The 16834-nt window shown below is 38.6% G+C and overlaps 1 protein-coding gene across 1 annotated transcript in view; it reads right to left on the bottom strand.

The window, feature by feature from the left end:
* Positions 1-16834, bottom strand: part of kcnh8 (potassium voltage-gated channel, subfamily H (eag-related), member 8) — a 101836-nt gene that overhangs the window by 33209 nt on the left and 51793 nt on the right. Inside the window, exons 4-8 of the mRNA XM_034705588.1 lie at positions 14860-15093; positions 9324-9455; positions 6956-7083; positions 4488-4725; positions 4217-4374 (exon numbers count right to left, since the gene is read on the bottom strand). Of these exons, the coding sequence (XP_034561479.1) occupies positions 4217-4374; positions 4488-4725; positions 6956-7083; positions 9324-9455; positions 14860-15093 (890 nt within the window). The remainder of the gene's footprint in view (positions 1-4216; positions 4375-4487; positions 4726-6955; positions 7084-9323; positions 9456-14859; positions 15094-16834) is intronic.

The following is a 16834-nucleotide window of genomic DNA, read 5'->3' as shown; positions in this document are numbered from 1 at the left end:
TGGGAGCTGGGATGTTTTTATGACAGACTGTGTTCTGCTTACTCTCCATCTTGCTGAAACATGATTGGTCAATACTACTTGGACAAAGAACATACTAAAATCTGAGCATTTCCCCTATCAAAGTTAGGTCCTGCATAAATGAAGGATCCTTCAATGTAAAACAACCAAATCCAGCAATCAGGTGTTCACTCACAGGTGCATTTGTTTTGTTTTCCACAACATAATCATCCCTTTCCCGTGTTTTTCTTTTGGTTGTAATTTACTGTTTCTTAAACGCACAATGCTAAGTTCCTTTTTACACCTTCATGTCCCCATTTCTGTGTTGTATGTGCCAGTCACCCATTGTACACCTGCTCCTCAGTTTTTCTTCACCAACAGTCTATCATTTAGGGCTTACTATAGTGAATCTCAATTGGAGAAAGACACATGGTATACAGCAGCTATTATTAAGAGGAATGGAGGACATGGAGGACATGTAATCCTTCTATGGGGATATATGTTGCATGTGTATTTTTGTCCTGTGTGTACTTGTGTGTGTATGTGGCTGAGAAAGTGGGACAGGCATTCTATAGACAGGACAAGGTGTGTATAAGGTAATAAATTACATTAACAGAGGGAGAAAGTGGGAGGATGTGGGAAAGAGAGGAATGCTGAAGATAGGCTAGAGAGAAGGTGTGTGTATGTGCAAAAGAATTACACAATCCAAGCATTTAAACAAAGCAAAGAAGAGGAAAAGTGGACAGTCCTTAACAGAGCTGCTCCTGCATGTGTCTACGCTACATTTTATGTCTTTTTTTTCTCCACACTCTGGCTGTGAGAAATAGAGAACTGGTGCAGCCACGAGGGGTAATGAAGCCTCCTACCGAGCCCTGGGGAGAAGCTCCATCTCCTCTACACCATCTATCACCAACCCGTAACCCACCTATGGAGAGAACAGACTGTGTGCTACATCCTATTCTCCTCCAACAGTATGAGCAGTAAGCAATGTAATGTATCTAGCGATGCACACACACATACACACCTCCTGCTACTTTTTCTCCTTCAACTTTCCCCTCTCCGTCACGTTTGCTTTCCTCTGCACGTCAGATGTGATTTTTAAATCAGCTAAGTGATTGCTTCCCTTCCCTGCTTTTTAAGTTGGTATTTGAGCAAGGGAGACTAAAACCTTACAGATGCTTGCACATGCTTGTTATTTCTCCCCCTGCAGCCTGACCACCAGCGCTACAAGCCAATCGCAACAGTGTAACTGGTTGAATTTAGCAGTACTGAGCATGCATAACGCAGCTCTACAATACTAACTGTAGCACTTATAGTAGTTAATAACAAAACTGTGGTATTTCGACCCTGTGGACCATGAAGACCTTATATAGGAGACAAGTGCTTGTTAATACCTTACACTGCTGGAGTTGTTACCATAGGTCTGTAAAACTGTTTGTTGTTGATACTCTTTTTCTGCTTCTCTCATTGTGTCTTTTTGTGTGTGTGTGTGTTTGTGTGTGTGTGTGTGTGTGTGTATGTGTGTGTGTGTGTGTGTGTGTGTGTGTGTGTGTGTAGGGGGGGGGGGGGGGGGGGGGGGGCTTGAGTAGTAGGATGCATGATCAGCTGGTTCAATTAATTCAGCATACTTTATATTATTATTATTATTATTACTATTCTTATTATTATTATTATTATTATTATTATTATTAATAATAATAATAACAATAATAAAAATAATAATAATTGATAAGACTTATAAAGCACTTTTACAGGTATTCAAAGACGATTTACATGAAATGCAAAAAAAAAAAAAGAATATAAAAAAAATGATATTTTAGAGGTGAATAAGGAGAGCAGTGAAAGGCAGCACTGAAGCAGGTTTGACAGTGGAAAAAAAATTATACATTCATATACATAATGAAAAGAATGACTAATAACAGTCTTTTTTGAGTTTTTCCATAATTTTGGTCCTGAAATTAAGTATCTTTCAGCAAAAATACTTTTATTAGGTTATGATGTCATGATTCATTCATAGCTTTCTCTCCATTTAGCTGATCATGGGTGTTTACATCTTTAAGAATTAAATCAAGCAGATTTTTGCCATGACCTCCATCAAGCCAATCCTTTCTGCTGTCAAACTTTAAATCTATTCTCCCCTCATCTACTGTTAACTATCATTTTAGTGTGGATGTCGCGACCCTCCTCCACCCGAGCCACCTCCAATCCATTTTTTAGTACTACATCCTGCTCTCAGTGCCACTACACCTTTTGAATCGCCAAAGACTATGCACATTTCTCATCCTTTTTATGCACTTGTGAAATCAAAGTTTTGAACTCATTGTGATACCTCTCCTGATATACATGACCTTAGCATCTTTACAGAACTTCTGAAATCTAATCACTTAAATATATATTGTAAACATAAAAAGAAAAAAAAACAGAACTTCAGTTAAGGAAAAAAAGAAAAAAAGAAAAGAAAGGAAGATGAAAATCCTGTTGAAAGTGGACAAAATGAAAAAAAAAAAAAAGCAGCAATGTTGAAATTATATTGAAATTATTCGACAAGTACAAACGAGAGAAGAACACCAGGGAGGGACACTGCTTGGCTCATTTTGGTGAAAGATGGCTTCTGTCCGCAGAGGGAGTATCGGTCTGAATGCTGGGTCCTAAGAGAGGACATTGCACAGGACGCTTGACAATTACCGGCCATTCATGCTCTCCACAGCAGCAGCAGCGGTGGCGAAAGTTATGGCTCAGCAGCCTTACGCCCAATCTCTAAGCTACAGGGAGCGCTTGGTATTTCCATTAATAGAGCCTTGTACCAAACTGGCACCTTCACCTGTCACTGTGCCAAAACATTCACCACGGTATCCTTGCTTTCAGGCCACTCCTGCTTTTTCTCAAAATTGTTGTGCTTTTCTTTGTCTCAGTTGCTTTCTCTTCAACAGTCATTCCTCTTTTACTGGTCTACTCTCTGTAATCATTCTCAGCCTAGTTCAAAAGAGACAAGTTTTGTTTTCCTGTTGTTCTTTCTCTATAAGGATACTTTAAGGACATATACCTCCTGTGTGTTGTAAACCCTTGTACTCTTACAGCACAGTACTCATCACTTCGACTCTTGTTACAGTGGTCGAGTGAGAGTGAGAGGCAGCATGAAGCACAGTCAAAGCATTTCTTCCTCTATTTTAGAGGCTGAAAAAAAAAACCATCCATAAGAAACCAATCAAATCCTCCCTTTAGTGTAGTGCTTTCATTGTGTGATATCATTCAGCCAGGGACAAGCCAAGAAAAAGTCTACGTAATTGCTTCACATATCTGTTTCTTCCTCTGTTCAACAATTCTTATGGGGGCCATGGTTTTGACTCAAGCAGAACAGAGGAGGGTTTTAATGATACAGGTCTGATTGTTTTCTCAGGGCTTGTACAGTATGAGGAATCAATACGCAGAATCAAAGAGGCGCTGGAGCAGTGCTGGAAACACTCACATACAATCTATCCTTGTGAAATGTCAAGCACAGCAGGGGTGATGTAATTCACAATATAGCAATGTGTTGACAGGTTTAAGGACTCTGCCATGAGGAAATACATCAATCATGAGATTCTTTAGCACTGAGGGTCATGTTCTACTAGGGTCATGTTCTACTAGCTTAAAGCAATGTTTCCCTATTTATCTGATTCTTACAAGTTTTTTTCTCTAGAAATATTTTAATATTTTTTGTGATCACATTTTTTTATTGGATCAATACCTATAACCTATACTCTATGCACTAACCTATACTCTGTGCACTAACCTATACTCTGTGCATAACCGTACAATACACTGTGTAATATCCCTGCCACTTTAACATCCATGGATAGATCACCTTCATTCCCAGCACTTTTGTACAAAGATAATTTCTAACTATTCTGCGCATCTGTATATACTTTATTATTATTTCATTTTATTCTATTTTATTTTATCTTACATTAATTTTATTTTATTCACATTTATTTATTATTTTATCCCTTCTTCTATTAATGTTTTGACTTTCTTACATACTGTTTATAAGAGCTCTGTAATGACCAAATTTCCCTCCCCAGGATAGATAAATAATTTCTGATTCTGATTCTGAAATCACAGATTTTGGAAGTCAATAGCAGTGATGAACAAATAGGACCAATTTATAATGTGAATGTGCAGCAGTTCATGCTTCGTGGTCCGTATTAACCCCTGGGGTTAAGAGCCAATAGCTACTCACCACGCTGACTTTAAAGGCATAGAGCAGGTCAAAGGGCAGTGCAGCCACCAGGTCAATGATGAACCATGTGGTCAGGTAATGGATGCAGATCTGCCGAGCATCAAAGATCACCTGGCCTGACTTGCTGACATAAGTTGTGCGAAAATTAAAAACAATGTCTGAAAGGAAAACAGAAAACAAACAGTTCAACGTTAGATTGTTGTATTCATGAGTAAATCAGTTCAGCTCAGGCTTTAAATGCAGCAGTAAGCTCTGAAAACATGTCACTGACCTATAATAAAGAGTATCTCTACTGCAATGTCACTGACAGTTGTGCTGCGGGTCAAGTCATCATCATCTCCAATAAAGCACACATTGTATGGCACTGTTACAGCAACGTAGAAAGTAGCGAGTAAAATAAGAAGATCCCAGCCAGCTTTGAACGTGCTGTAGTGAAGTAAGATGAATTTGGACTTCTTGGCATCTGCCACTTTGTACTCTGGCAGAGCAGGTAGATCTCCAAACACATTCTGGAGAGGATAAGAAAACAGAAGTGATACAGCAGCAATGGCAATGGACGTCAGTCTGCTTTGTGTTGTCGCTCCATCCCGTCCAAGACCCAGTGTGCATAGTGATGAAAATGATACAGCAAGGCTAACCCAAACTGATACCATTACACAAAAATTTGAATTAAAACACATGAACAACAGACATTAGCTGAAAAACGCATGTGAAATACACTCCAAACTATCATAATATTATGATGATTTTAAAGCCCATTTCTTGAAACATTGTTTTGGCTCGGGGAACCTGATACAAAATGATGATTACATTCATTTTCAAAGCCTCTGGTAACTATGTTATTAATGGCCATATGTAAATACTGTTATATATCTAAAAATATTAGAGCTGAACTTATAAATACATGTTTGAAATATTATCATTCAAGTTTCAGAAAACGTTGTGATACTTGGCGTTAAATGGACAGGTTATATTCTGGTTTTTATTACGAAATAAATATCTAACCAATCATAAAAAATACCTCCCTTGCCATTAGCTTGCTGGCTAATTAAATACTGTCTGTAAAATGGTTGTCTGTATAGCTGTATAAACTCCTTGGGAATTTTCAAAGTTGGAAACTTTCCATTGGAATAAACAGGAATAAACCAGGAATTTACTAAATTGAAGGTTGGCTCTACATGCACTGAGCATTCCTCCATCACATGCACAGATGATTTCTGGAATCCTGCAGAGGCTAGGCTTGAGAAGCTTGAGGGAAGATCCTTCTTCATTGAACATTTTGAATGGGACTTTATTGGGATTGCATTTTTGTTCATTTTAAATGGGTTGGGTGGGGGGGATGAAAAATATTTAACACTTGATAAAGTTTTACTTACATATAAATCTGTTTTAATTGTATTATTTTGGATGGATGTCTGCTTATAACAAAACAAACAATTATGCTTGGATATGATACCTTTCAGTTAAATTAATTTCAATTCCAAGTTAATTCCCATTAATACCCATGGAAAGTTTCCAATTTGGAATATTTCCAAAATTCCCCAGCTTAATTTGCCATGGAAATTTACTGAAAATTTTCTGAAAATTTCCAACTCCTTTGCAACTCTAGATAGCCGTCAGCTGCCACGCCTTTTGTCTCCACTCAGATATTTGTCGATACTTAATGACACATTGAATTTTGATATTCTATATGATTTTTTTAATATTTAAGTCACGTTCCCAGAGGCTTTGATATTCTGCTAAAACTAGTGTCTGCAATAATATCTTAAAATATTATGGCTACCACCAACAAAGGCTCATTAATGAAGCATCTCAACCCCAGCAATTCAATGGCTTACTGTTTCAACTAAAATGGCATGCTAGCTCCAAGTAGTTTAAGCTAATTCAACTTTTGTCAGGGTCAAGTAAAAATATAATATTTTAAAACCAGCAACTTAAATTTACACTCTTAAATACACTCTTATTGCTTAGGGCTCATTGATCAATCCTGATTCTGCATTACATATTTGCTTTTAGTCAAAGAGCTCTCTGTGCCACCTAGCATAAAACAATGGATAAAAATAGAATTTAGTTACCATTTAGCAGCTACCATCCCTTGGAGAATGTAGGATAAATACAAAAAAAACAAAACTGAGTAAAATGGAGGGTGAAAATGTGACTTTTCACATGTGTAAGGTTGGACATGAAAAACAACTCAAATGTCAAATGTTGGTCGGTGACTGCTGGAAATGTAAGAGGCAACTCTTGGCTTATTAGTTAGCAACTTCAAAGATGATGGCAGACAATGCCTATATAACACATAAGAGCGGTTGCATAACACTAAGTAAGCTTTTCAAGAGTGATATGAGCTAGCAACATCACAGTAACAGTGATTGCTATGTCTTTGATTTATAATTCCATGCTCCAAATGTGTCATTTCTTTCTCTCTAGTTACAAAGAGCTTGAGCTATGCTACAAATAGCCTAATGCATGTCTTGGTAAAGCATTTCTATATTAAAATCTGGGACAAAGGGTGACCGTCAATGTAACACAATATTAACAGAAGAGTTTTGTTTACTGGAAAGTCCCTCTCCATCTAGACTCATTATTTCTCCTCAGCTACCTGCACTTTTATTTTACCCACCATACTTTAATAACAGCAGCAATCTTCTCATACTATAGTCCACCCTTTGCCCACTTTAGTGTGATCCCCCATCACAAAACACATCCAGCTCTGTTGTTTTGAGTGTCTGCTGGTACCTTGTTGAGCTTAATCTTGCTCTTCTCTCTGCTGTGGAGGTGACCGGAGATGTGGTAGAGCACAGTGCTGCTCCTCATTCGAGCCGAGCTGAATGGAGGGCCTGTTTTCACCCTGCCGCGCCGTCGCTCTGTAAACACACACGTTCACACACAAAAGTTAGTACACATCCTGCATACAATAGTTTACCCCCTGAGGCTAACTGCTGATGACTGGATCTGTCATTATGCCTGATGAAACACATAATAATCCGCCCTGAATAGAAAAACATGAATATGCAATAGGGAGAATGTGTCAATTTTGAGTATATTGTACAAGTTCTGAGAAAAGCAAAGAAAAAGTTATTTACTGTTATTTTGCTTTTGTAAGACTGTGTTAGGTACCTGTTTTTATTCACATTATTCAGCCACAAATACTGGTTGTTAATGTCCTATTATGTAAACACCATCTCTGGCAAAACCATGCAATTTTCAGGTATGATGAGCGCAGTATTGTTTGGATTTTCTATGGTTTTTGGCTATTGGAGTGGGTATTATGTGCGCTATGGCTGTGTGTGTTTCTTTTCTTTGTGTAGTGTAATTGCAGATAAAGTAGATAGTGAAGGAGTGATAAGTTGAGAGCAAGGAGTTGGGTAATAGGAGGCAACACTTTATCGCTGCAGGGCTCTGGACCCTATTCTAACTGCAGTGCACCCAAAGGAAAGGACCAAGGCCAGATTGGCTGGAGGGGGGGATAACAGCAATAACAAAGCAGAAGAATAGAGGCGATAACTGCTTTTGAGTGTCCTTTAGAAAGTGTGTGCGCTCCGTGGTGTGTCGTGAGTGTGTGCATGGATCCCAGACGAGGCGAACAGACAGGGCCATCCATAACCCCGTGCAGCCTTGGGGGACATGACACGGCAGGAGCACAGGGAAGAAGACATGCGTATTTTTAGATCTAGGCCTAATGAATTTCCCCCTGCTTTTATAGCCATTCTTCTAAAAGAGGGGGGTTGGAGTAGATGGGTTGGGTGCTGTGCATATTGGCTGGGTGGGAAACATAGGTACAGTAAAAACAGCTGGAATGAAAAGAGAAATAGAAAGAGGTGGAACAAAGCCTGGTGTGGGACTTTATCAATGACAAAAAAAACCATCAAGATGGGAAGAGCATACTCAGTGAGGAAATGGATAAACACTTGTGTAGTATATTTTTAACATTATACTTTTGCAGTTGTTGCTCATACTTTGTGACTGATTAGCACTGATTATATCAAGCTTTGACAAACTTCACTGAAATGATTTAGTTTGAAAAGAGAGGACGCAGTTGATGATAAATAGTGGGTTTCTTGTGTTATGCACTCTGTGTGCAAATTGTCCAGACAGACAGCTAACTGGGACACATTCAAAGCGGTTGTGTGTCCTTGAAGGCTTCCCCAGTGTAGATGGAAATACCCCGCTGATGTCATAGAGAGCAAGTCTCCAGGTTGTCTCCTTAATGCACCCTAGTTGATCACTTTTTTGTCCACAGACTGTCTTTTTTAAGCCATCTTGTTCAATTGTTGTTCTACATTCAAACTCAGTCTTCTGCAGTTGTTTTGACATAAAAATAAAAAAACATCCCCATCTAACGTGGTACCAAGCTGCATTTTATGTGAGAGAAAAAATTGTCTGACCAAGAAAACTATTAAAGTGAGGCATGTTTCTTTGTGATGCTGCATCAGCCTCTTTTCTATGAAAACATTTCATTATGTTGGTAAAAATAACTCTGCTTTCGGCTCCTGTTCTTGCTTTTTTACAGTAATGAGAGTTATTAAGCAAATCCAGAGGACGCTGGCCTGAGATGAGAAAAGTCAGTTTGCTGACTTTACAGACATGCACATAAACAAGCACACACATTTTACCTTATCTCTTGCTCTGGAGGATACACTGTCTTTGACTAAGGTTAGGTTTTACCTAAACTATAGTAATTCACAATAAGAAAAATTGATTTGGATGAGACAATATGCAACTTTGTTGCTTTTAGTTTCTCTTTGTTGACACCTGTCAACACCTGTCAACACCTGACTCCTAAGCTTCTTTAGAAAAGTTTTACCTCTTCTATCTAAGTCTATGAAAGTCAGTGAATAAACATGACATTTCCTCAGGACATAACTAAATATACAACAAAACATACAAAGGACAACTAATCACAATGGTGCATCTGTATAAATCATCAATACGCTTCAGTGCTTACACATTGAACTCAGCATCGGTATAAAATTGGTGTCCAAGTGTTTGGAATCACATTGAAAAAAAACCACTTAATACAAGAAGATCACAGACCCTGTACTACTGTGGAGCCTGATGATATTAGTTCAACAGAAAAAAAACTCACACACAATCGCACACTGACCTTCCTTCTTGTCTTCTTGGATGGCTTTGGCTTTAGTGTCAGTGATGTCCTTAAATGAGGCCAGAAAGAGCACCACGTCCCCCTTCTCGTTCTTAATTGGCACGATGTCCAGCAGGCACCAGAACAGCACGGCTGAGAAGGAAAAACACTCTGATTAACACTTTTACACACCATTGCTGATTGTATTCACAATGGATTTACAGTGTGAGTGTAGAACCAGTGTGGGCATGTAAGGAGCAACAGTTTCTCAGACTCTCAGACTTCGTAGAAAGCCTATCTACAGTGGGAAGTTCCTCAGGGGACACAAGCCTTTAAATAGACCAAGTCCCTTTTCCCCAGGCTCTGTAAGAGATGAACCGATCTCTCAGGTCCTGTCTCCTGTTAAATAGATTGCTTTTCAGAGGAGCTGCAGGTCAGTATGTGTGTTTCTGAACCAGTGTAAGTGTGCTTGTGCTGATAACTATAACACTTTTAAAAGCTTGAGGAAACTTCAGAAACATTATTACACAGGACATTATTTGGTTCAGAAACACCCAAGAAGAAATGAGAATATTGTATCAAAAAGTTAGGAAGCTGAGAGAAATGTTGTGAACAATACAATACAAATTTAAGTTTCTTTTAAATATAAACCTATAAATATTAGAATCAGCAAAAACAGGCCCTTTTAGGACCCCCCTTTGGGAACATCTAACCAGTCAGGGTCCGATAGGAAGACACCCTTTTTACTTTTTAAAGTAGGCTTAAGACCTTTCTTTTTGATAAAGCCTATAGTTCGGGCTTGTTCTAGGCTCAGACTGTTGGGGAACTGTCACACTGAGCTCTCTCTCTTTACAGGTCTCTAACTTTAAATCTTCATCTCCCAATAAAGTCCCTAACTGCAGATCTTTCTTGAAGTTCTTGAGCTCCCTTGTCTCTTGGGTTCCTCTCTAGACCATTGCTGTAGACAGCCTGCTGCCAAGAACCTGACCGACTCAAACTGCTACAGGTAATAATATCAGTAATTCATCATCACTGTTATAATGCTAATTTTATTCTTAAACCTGTTTGACCCCAACTGCCAGCGCGGATATTATCATAAATACCTCTTTATTACCACCATCATAACTGTATATGCTAATGTTATTCCTGTTGACTTTAACTGTCATTCATATAAAGATCAGTCTTTCATCAATACTATGTCTGTATACTTTACCGTTTTTATTGGCACCATAAGTCTGCATGAACTATTGTAGTTGTCTTTGTCAGTTTCTGCTTATCTCTTCCTTTCACTTTCCAAGCCTAACAGTCTCAGCAGATGGCTGTTAAACATGAGTTTGGGTCTACTCAAGGTTTCTGCCTGTTAAAAGGAAGTTTTGCCTTCCTACAGCAACTAGTGAAGTGCTGCGCAGGATTGAGATAAGCTAAGATAGAATCTTACCTATCTATTACAAATAACATTTGTAATAAAGTGGCACCGTATAAATAAAGTATGAATGGTTGTTTCGTTCCAGAGTTGTACTTTGCAAACTGGACATGTTTGCAACACATGATTTTGGAAAATGTTATTGTGAATCCTGTGCAAAATCCACTTTTTTAACTTTTAAAAACAGCAATGAAATGTCCACATGAGATCACACGCTCATCACATGGAACAATGGTGGGTTATTTTTGTGAATTGCTAACTTATGAGCTTATGTTACTAAGTTGTGATAGGAATTAATTATGTCCTTTAAGAAGTTTGCTTACAGCTCATCATGGTGTTTTTAGAGGGACAATACATTATTGCACGTTTATGTTTAGGATTTAACTCAAAAGTGGCTCAAAGTAAACTGCTGTAAGGGTTTTGTTAATGAGTTAACAGAACACAAGAAAAACACATTTTTGCTTCCAACTGACCCGAGCTGTAACTGTCATATAATATTAAAATTAATATTAACTTGCCAACACTTGCTCACCTATAAGCCATATCCTATCATTTTAGCCATGGTATAAGAGCACCATGAATTTGACAATGTAAATGAACCACGTCTGACAACATAGGGCTGAAAACGACAAGTTAAAGAGGCCCCTATGAATAAGATAATAGTTTTTAGTTTGTGTAACAACATTGCCTTTCTTCTGACATAAATTTCTTAAAGCAAATTCATGCAAAAGAAAAATAAGGCTGTGGACATCTCAGGAGTTTAGACTTGTTGATGTTAATTAATTAATCACATCAATTGACAGTAATCCACATCATGCTGTGGCCAATTACTTTTTCCTTTTTTTTACCTTCGCAGTCATTTAATTATTTCATGACCTTTTCAAGTAAAGTGCAACTGACATTTTTATATTTGTTTGTCTTGATCTGCATATTCTTGTTCTGTCACACAAAGATTTTGTCCGGCACCTCAAAAGCTGAGGTCATGAGCTACATTCAGTCTTCTCCTTTCACTGAACAGTCGGGATAATCCGATTATGAGGGGTTTCCCACAGAGTTCCCTCCCTTTATCACACACATAAAATCCCCCTTTTCGTGTGATGACTCAATAACATTTTTCTTATTTGTGTGTGTTTATGTGTGTGTGTGTGTGTGAGAGAGAGTGTGTGTGTGTGTGTGTGTGTGTGTGTGTGTGTGTGTGTGTGTGTGTGTGTGTGTGTGTGTGTGTGTGTGTGTGTGTGTGTGTGTGTGTGTGTGTGTGTGTGTGTGTGTGTGTGAATATCTGCATGCCCATGAGACGCAGCAGCATTATCAAGCGCACAGTGAGAGAAAGAGCGTTCCTGATTGCGAACACCCAGTTTTCTTTTTTTGTCAGGCTGACAGACGGGAGGACAAACCAAGTCAATCAGGGACGTTTACTTTCAGAACGCTGCTGTGACAGACGTAAAGAGAGGGATCAGACGACATGAAAAGACTGAAGCAGGGAGGGAAAAAGAGAGAGATAAGCATGGCAGACAAATTGGCACAAACAGTCCTGTGTAGAAATGGTAACAGAGTTTGCAAAAAAGAAAAATGGCACTTAATAAAAGAGGCAGACAGAAAGGAAATGTAACAAAAGGACAGTGAAAGGAAACAGAAGGGAAAGGGAAAGTGAGGGGTGGGACATGAACGACAACAAAGCAAGTGCCACAGTGGTGTAGACAGTAACATCTGTGATGGTATTAACAAAGCTGAGTCAATGCAAACTGCTCTGAGTCATCTACTAAATTTGGAATCATACATCATAGAAAAATCAGAGGAAAGTGGCACAACTTCTGACACATGCACCTGCCACGACGTCTGCTAGATCCATCTTTAGATGAGCCTCCAGTATTCTGAACTAAAAATGCAGACACCAAAGGGTCCATTAAAGAACATTTTATGAGCTTCTGATACATTGCACACTCGACCTCTGTCTGCAAGTTTCATTTCAAATATCAAAATACTTGCAGGCACCTTCCATTTGTTTATGTTATATTTGAACAGGCTGACTGTATACAGAGATGGAAAACATTACACCAAATATAGTCAAGATACTTCTACAACAGGTACCCATATCTTGTGCTGGTAATTTTGAGTCTGCACAGTAGGGATCAGCTGGTGGAGCTAGTGACATATCTTAAGCTGACAATGAAATGGCAACGATCCATTACAAATAAAGGCTATATTGTACGATCTTCTTGGGTAAATTTGGAGCAAACACTCCTGTGTTAATGTCAGTTCTTCTTCTACCATGCTAATCTGATGCACACAGTGACACATTTGTCGATAGATCTGTCATGCATGACATAATACTCCTTTTTATAGCATCAAATGACTAATTAAAACTAAATGTTCCAGAGAAGTTGTCATAAATAAACATTATAAGAACTTCATATAATGGCAGAAACCATGATTCGGAAAAATTTGTGTGAGGTGGGATTTGGTTTTAAAGGTTGGCCCATATCCCATCTATTCAAATGGAGGAGACAGGCTTTATGACCTACACTGGCTTCACTTCTGTGGAGCTGTCATGTCCTTTATCTAATCTTATAGACCGCTGTTGCCTACAATGACGGAAAACCAAAGACAAACAATGAGAGCTTCATTTGTAGGATCAATAATAATTCATGGGATCAAAAATGATTCCGAGGACCAGAATTCTTTCTTAGGATAATGAGTCATAGGATCAATACTGATTCAGAAATAAGGATTTGTAGGATCAAAATGGGCTTCTTTAGTTAACTTGCTACATCAATAGAAAATAGCAACAGGATAAATGGGTTTTATGAAGATAAAGCAGGTGAATGATGAAAAATTACAATGAAAAAAGTTTTGTATCAACACATTTTTATGGTTATCATGAACTAAACTGCATCTGAAACTGAAATGATGCTTCTCTGATTGATAAATAATCTTTCCCTGGGAGTTTAAGGATAATCAAATTCACACTTTGCTGAAGTGAATGAGGGATACTTTACTCTAGGGAATACAGTATTCTTGATCCACTCAAGGATTCAATGATAACTTATTGTCATTTTGACCATGTGAACATTAAAAGAACAAAATGCAATAATCAGGTCATGTTGTGATAAATAAGCACTTGTTATGTAATAAAGAATGATAGTATTATAAGTTAAGTAAATAAATCAATTCTAAATATGAACTTGCCACTGAGTCTCATGATCATACGGAAGATTTCCAGTTTTCATGGATTTTCAATTGTTAAAAAGAGTCACTTTTCATTCTTAAAATTGGTCCAAAATCCTAAATAGTACGGTGAAAAAGTCAAGAAAGAAACTCTGTATGTGTTTCAGGTCGGCTGCAGGAGCATCTAGCTCTGAACCATACTGTAGCCAGGCTTAATTTGAAAAAAAGTCTGGAGTCAGACACAACTGTAACTACTGCAAGACACAACAAGAACATGAAGCCCAAGTGTACAGAAAACTCTGCACTAACCATGCAACAGCACATGGCCCCAATCCCACATCACAGCAAGCATGTGTCCACTGATGCCTGGATGTGCTCATTATTTTTTCGACTCCATTTTGTTCACCGGCCAGCTGGCAAATCAGTGAGGCACACATGAAAACATATCGCACCAAGGGCTAGTTATGTCGCCGTGTGTAATCGAAGGAGACAGGGGTAAAGAGTCACAATCTGACAGCTATGAAAGTTTAATGCGTCCCCCCTTTAATGATAAGAGGGTGACTCTGTGAATGAATGCTTTGTTTAATCACCTTTTAACGAGGATGGGCCAATAAAAAGAGTCCATACATCCATTAATATGCCAACTATCCATCTATCCATGGGTCCATCTCTGCCAATTCAAATGTGGCCGTCTCAGAAATAGCCACAGAGACCTGCCATTAGTTTAATGAAATATCCTCATCCAACATGGTAATCGCTCTGTCTGTGTTCTCTCCAATGGCTGGCTTCAGCTCCAAACTTAACTGGTAAATGGTAGAGGAAGGAATAGAGTCTATGTTTTACAGTTAAGTGAGAAGACACTAGCACTAAAGAGAGTCAAATGACATGATAAATGAGATTAACAGATGGCGACAACCGGGCAAACCACTCAGAAACAAGAACAAACCAAATCAGACTTCCATTGTTTACCTGTTTTTTTGTAGAACATGATCTCGTCCTTGAACTCTTTTCGCTCCTCCAGAGCCTCATCGATGCTGAGGATGATGCTTTCACTGGTCTCCGGCCCGTATAAAAACTTACAGGCACAGCTCTTCTGCATGACCTCAGCCCGCGAGAAGCCTGTGAGCTCACAGAAGCCATCTGAACAGTAGACGATTGGAAAGCCCTTCGACACCTGTGCGTTGGCCAGGATGAAGTTGCTGTCTGCAGGAGGAAAGAAAGGAGGAGGCAAGGTAAGAGGTGGAAGGAGCTGAAGTGATAGCTTAAATCTCCAGGTTGCTTGAAAAGACTGCACAGAAAGAGCAATAGATGTGTTGTTGGTGGTTCCTGTTTCAGTTTAAAAAAGAAAGAGCAATAAGTTTTGTCTGGCTGAGCTCTCTTCAATGAAAGGACATTACTGTAAAACCTCCTCAGTGGCTGTTTATCACATCTGTGCACCGAAGGCAGTGACAAAATCAACTAAAATCAAATGTTCTTTTTTTGAGGTGAGATAAAATAAATATGATAAAAAAAAACTCACAGTAGGACAGTGTATAGTTTTAAACAAAGCTGCAACCACCTGGTTGAAAAACTAAGCCAGTGCAGAAATGCGAAAAAATTCACTACCTCATGTGCACTGAGGGTTTGCTGCAAAAACCAAGGAATCCACATTAGGTCCCATGTTAAAATGCCCAACTTTACAGCAGGAATAAACATGTTTAAAACCTGTTTCATAGACAGTTTTTGGTCTTATTTGTTTAAATGTTGCTTGTTTGTTGATATGTACACACTGCCTTTAACCTTGTACACTGCGTGCACAATTATTAGGCACGTGAGTATTTTTGTGAATATGTTAAAAACTATGTTAACAGTTGTTTTCAAATTTGTCAAGAAGTAAGATAGTGAATATATTTCTTCAACTGTGTGGTTAAAATGATGCTTCAAACGCTTAACCACACAGCTGAAGAAATATATTCACTATCTGACTTCTTGACAAATTTGAAAATGACTGTTAACATAGTTTTTAACATATTCACAAAAATACTCACGTGCCTAATAATTGTGCACGCAGTGTATTTCTTTTATAAAGCTATGTTTTTTTGGGCATTTATGATAGGACAGCTGAGACTAGGGGAAGACATGCATTAAATGGCCGTAGCCAGGAATCGAACCAGTGACCTCTGCGATGAGGACTATAGCCTCTGTACTTGGGGCGCATAGATTGCTAGGCCACCATTGCCCCTTAAACCTTTATTCCAATAATAAGAACTTTTCCTAACATTGCGGTCCATTTGTTAATGGTGTGTTCCATTTATCTTGGAAGTCGGATGTCAGATCTAGGAATTATGTCACATTTGAGTTGACTGTATTCCAGTTCCGAGTTGTTAGGTTAGCTAATACCTGGTGCTAAAGATACATGAAAGTTTGTGCCTGGAAAGAAACATACAGTAACAAAATGTCAACAGATAGAACTTGCTCAATACTTTTGGTGTGAAGGATTCAATCACACAAATCAAAACTAAGTTGCTAATAAACACTATCGAAAGCACAGCTTTTTCATTGTTGGCACAGGAGGCAGCCATCTTGGATTTCGAGCTAGGGGTAACTGTTCCTCCAAGTTTCTGAGCAGGAATTCCAATGTTCCGGATGACATTCTGGGCATTTTGGAATTTCTGACTTCCAAGATCAAATGCAATGCACCATAACACCAAAGAAGAAAAAAAAACCTAGCTCTTTAGCTGCTTAAAGTTTGCTAACTTTTTGTCTTTATTACTGCAGGTAGCGGGCAGGGGTTCATGAGAACTTTTAGCTAGGGACAGCTGCCTTCTTTGGCTTAAAAGAAAGTTGATGAGAGGGTTAAGACTAAACCAAACTGCACATTAGCGAACATTCAAACAAAATTAAGTTGAATAGGAGAGGTAAACTCTCAGGTAAGCTAAGGGGTGAGCAGAGATGGGCAATACTG

This window comes from Notolabrus celidotus, chromosome 16, assembly GCF_009762535.1.
Source record: "Notolabrus celidotus isolate fNotCel1 chromosome 16, fNotCel1.pri, whole genome shotgun sequence".
Lineage (NCBI taxonomy): Eukaryota > Metazoa > Chordata > Actinopteri > Labriformes > Labridae > Notolabrus > Notolabrus celidotus.
Note: the sequence above shows the minus strand (reverse complement) of the source record. Positions and strands in the feature narration are given on the sequence as shown.